Source organism: Mytilus trossulus, chromosome 11 (genome assembly GCF_036588685.1).
Source record: "Mytilus trossulus isolate FHL-02 chromosome 11, PNRI_Mtr1.1.1.hap1, whole genome shotgun sequence".
NCBI classification, from domain to species: domain Eukaryota; kingdom Metazoa; phylum Mollusca; class Bivalvia; order Mytilida; family Mytilidae; genus Mytilus; species Mytilus trossulus.
This window is the reverse complement of record NC_086383.1, coordinates 20,342,440-20,345,637: the sequence shown is the minus strand read 5'-3', so window position 1 is coordinate 20,345,637 and position 3,198 is coordinate 20,342,440. Positions and strand designations below refer to the sequence as shown.

Sequence of the window (3,198 nt, the reverse complement as noted above, 5' to 3'; positions counted from 1 at the left end):
ACTACAAACTTTCGTAATTGACCAATTTTGGTCGCGATGGAAATCAGAATATCTTACGTCGCTACGTGAATACCACACCCGAACAGGAGATAACGACCAGACAATTAAAGTGGGAGATGTTGTTCAAATCCATGTAGACAATATTCTGTCAAGCGTTGAGACTTATGACGAAGCCATTGCATATTTCAAGGATGCGAGAAATGTCATGTCAAAGGGAGGATTCAATTTGCGATCTTGGAGCTCAAATTGCAGTGATTTAACTGAAATTGCAAAAACCGAAAATTTAGCCGAAAAGAACATAACGGTAAAAATACTAGGAATGATATGGAACACTGAAAAGGATACAATTTCTTTTCATAAAGTTAATGTAACAGATATAAAGGAACCAAACATTACAAAACGTGAAATACTGAGTCAATCATCTCGAATCTACGATCCTATGGGATTACTTTCGCCAGTGTCCGTTAGGGCCAAAATCTTAATGCAAGACCTCTGGAAAGACAAATTTGAGTGGGATGAACCACTACCGTTAACCGTACAACAACAGTGGATGGAATTAGCTAGAGACTTAGAATTTTCAACAAACACAGAGTTAACGAGACAGATTTTAACTAAGAGTACAGATGAATCAACACAGTTACATGTTTTCGTTGATGCCAGCCAGAGAGCCTACGGATCAGCTGTTTATATTACAAATCGACATCAGTCAACAATAGTATTTGCTAAGAGCCGTGTTGCACCTATAAAGACTTTGACATTACCACAATTAGAACTAATGGCCGCTGTGATAGGAGCTAGAATTGCAGCACACGTAAAATCAGCTCTATCAATAAACAAAGTCACGTATTGGTCGGACAGTCAAATAGTTTTACACTGGTTAACAACGACTAAACATTTGAAAAAATTCCTTCATAACAGAATTACAGAAATTAAATGTTTAACACAGGATTCAGAGTGGAAATATTGTCCAACGAATGACAACCCTGCAGACCTATTGACAAGAGGGATCAGCGCTTCACAACTAGCAGATGCTAAACTGTGGTTTAATGGACCGGAATGGATCAATTGTTCAAAATCTTGGCCGCAGTGGACACCTAATACATGCATTCTTTTAACGAATATAGATCAAGAGGAGAAAGGTACAAATACAATTGAAGGGAATAATACACATGGCATTCATTGCATACTGGATATTATGAGATACAGTACATTAACAAAGATACTACGTGTTAGTTCGTGGATTTACCGATTCATAGCGAATTGCCGCAAATCACGCTCACAGAGAATACAGAGCAAATTTATCACATGCGAGGAACTACAAGATACAACAGAAAAATGGATAATAAGTGCTCAGAGTATTTCATTTGATAAAGAAATCAGGACTTTGAAGTCGCAATCGAACACACCCAATACTTTAATTCGACAATTACGACTATATATAGATGAGAAAGAAATTATTCGTTGCCGCGGGAGAATTCATAATGCTCCAATTAGTGAAAATTCAAGATTTCCGTGTTTATTACCAAATAATTATCATTTCACTGAATTGCTTATATCGGAAGTTCATAAGAATTTAAAACATTCAGGAGTATTAGCCACAGTCACCGAGATTCGCCAAAATTATTGGATACCTAAAATACGTCAACAAGTGAAAAAAGTTCTTCGTAAATGCGTTACTTGTCGTAAAGTAACCGGAAAACCGTACAGTGCGCCAGATCCTCCACCTCTACCAAAGACAAGACTAATGGAAGCACCACCGTTTACCGTCACAGGTGTTGATTTTACTGGAGCGTTATATGTTAAAGACAATAACGGACAAGGGAGCAAAGTATTCATATGCTTATTTACATGTGCGTCAACCCGCGCAGTGCATTTAGAGGTCGTCACAGATCTTAAAGAAAGATCTTTTTTACAAGCGTTCAGAAGATTTACAAGCCGCAAGTCTTTGCCGAGAGTGATGATATCTGACAATGCGTCAACATACATGGCCGCATCCGAGACTTTAGAGAGACTAACCAAATCTGAAACCTTAAATGATGCGTTATCCGTCTGTGGAACGACTTGGAAATTCATAATAAAACGAGCTCCCTGGTATGGTGGTTGGTGGGAGCGTTTAATAGGACTAACAAAAATGTGCTTACGAAAAGTTCTTGGAAGATCGTACATTACATTGGAGGATTTACAAACAATAGTCACCGAAATTGAAGCCGTGTTGAACGATCGGCCTTTAACGTATGTATCCACCGACATAGAGGATCAGGAACCTTTGACACCATCGCACCTGCTTTATGGGAGAAGGATTACAACTACACCGTATCCACGACAAGACATCGACGAAAATACAAGTTTCATAGACAGAAGCGACATTTCTAAGCGTGCTGAACTACAAACTTTCGTAATTGACCAATTTTGGTCGCGATGGAAATCAGAATATCTTACGTCGCTACGTGAATACCACACCCGAACAGGAGATAACGACCAGACAATTAAAGTGGGAGATGTTGTTCAAATCCATGAAGACAAGTATCCAAGAAACAAATGGACAATTGGAGTCGTTGATTCTTTAATAACTGGAAATGATGGACTTACAAGAGCAGCCGAAGTGAGAACAAAATCCGGACGGTTTTCTCGACCGATCGTCAAATTATATCCCTTAGAGATATGTGACAATATTCACCCAAAGGAAACACGTGAAACTCAACAACCGGGAACTAGTAACATACAAAGACGATTACCGTTTCGTGAAGCCGCCGTGTGTGCCAAAAAAAACATCCACGAATGGACCAAGAAATAAACTTTAATTGTGTTTATTTAAGGTTAAGGAAGATTATTTTATTTGAGATGGACATTAATTTTAAATATTTATTTATCTATATTGTGAATTTACATTTTTTAATATTTTCATATAAAATTTTCACTTTTGTCGGCCCCCAGAATGTCGGAAAATACGCGAAGTACTAACATTACGTTATGGTAACGTTGTTACCATAACGCTATACTGTGTGACGTTATATTATAGGCATTAGCTATCACAACGATTAAACGTATAGAAAACACAACGCATGATTTACTTAGATTATTCAACAGGGCCAGCTAAAGACGGTAACGCCTCTGGGGACGAGAATTTCTCGCTGTATTGAAGACCCATTGATGCCTTCAACTTGTTTTTTTCTGCTTTTTAGTCGGGTTGTTGTCTCT

At 38.1% G+C, this 3,198-nt stretch overlaps 1 protein-coding gene across 1 annotated transcript; it reads left to right on the top strand.

The window, feature by feature from the left end:
- Positions 1-319: 319 nt before the first annotated feature.
- Positions 320-2,794, top strand: LOC134689823 (uncharacterized). Its single transcript, XM_063549789.1, has one exon. It carries the CDS (start codon positions 320-322, stop codon positions 2,792-2,794), a length of 2,475 nt encoding a protein of 824 aa, XP_063405859.1.
- The last annotated feature ends 404 nt before the right edge of the window (positions 2,795-3,198 follow it).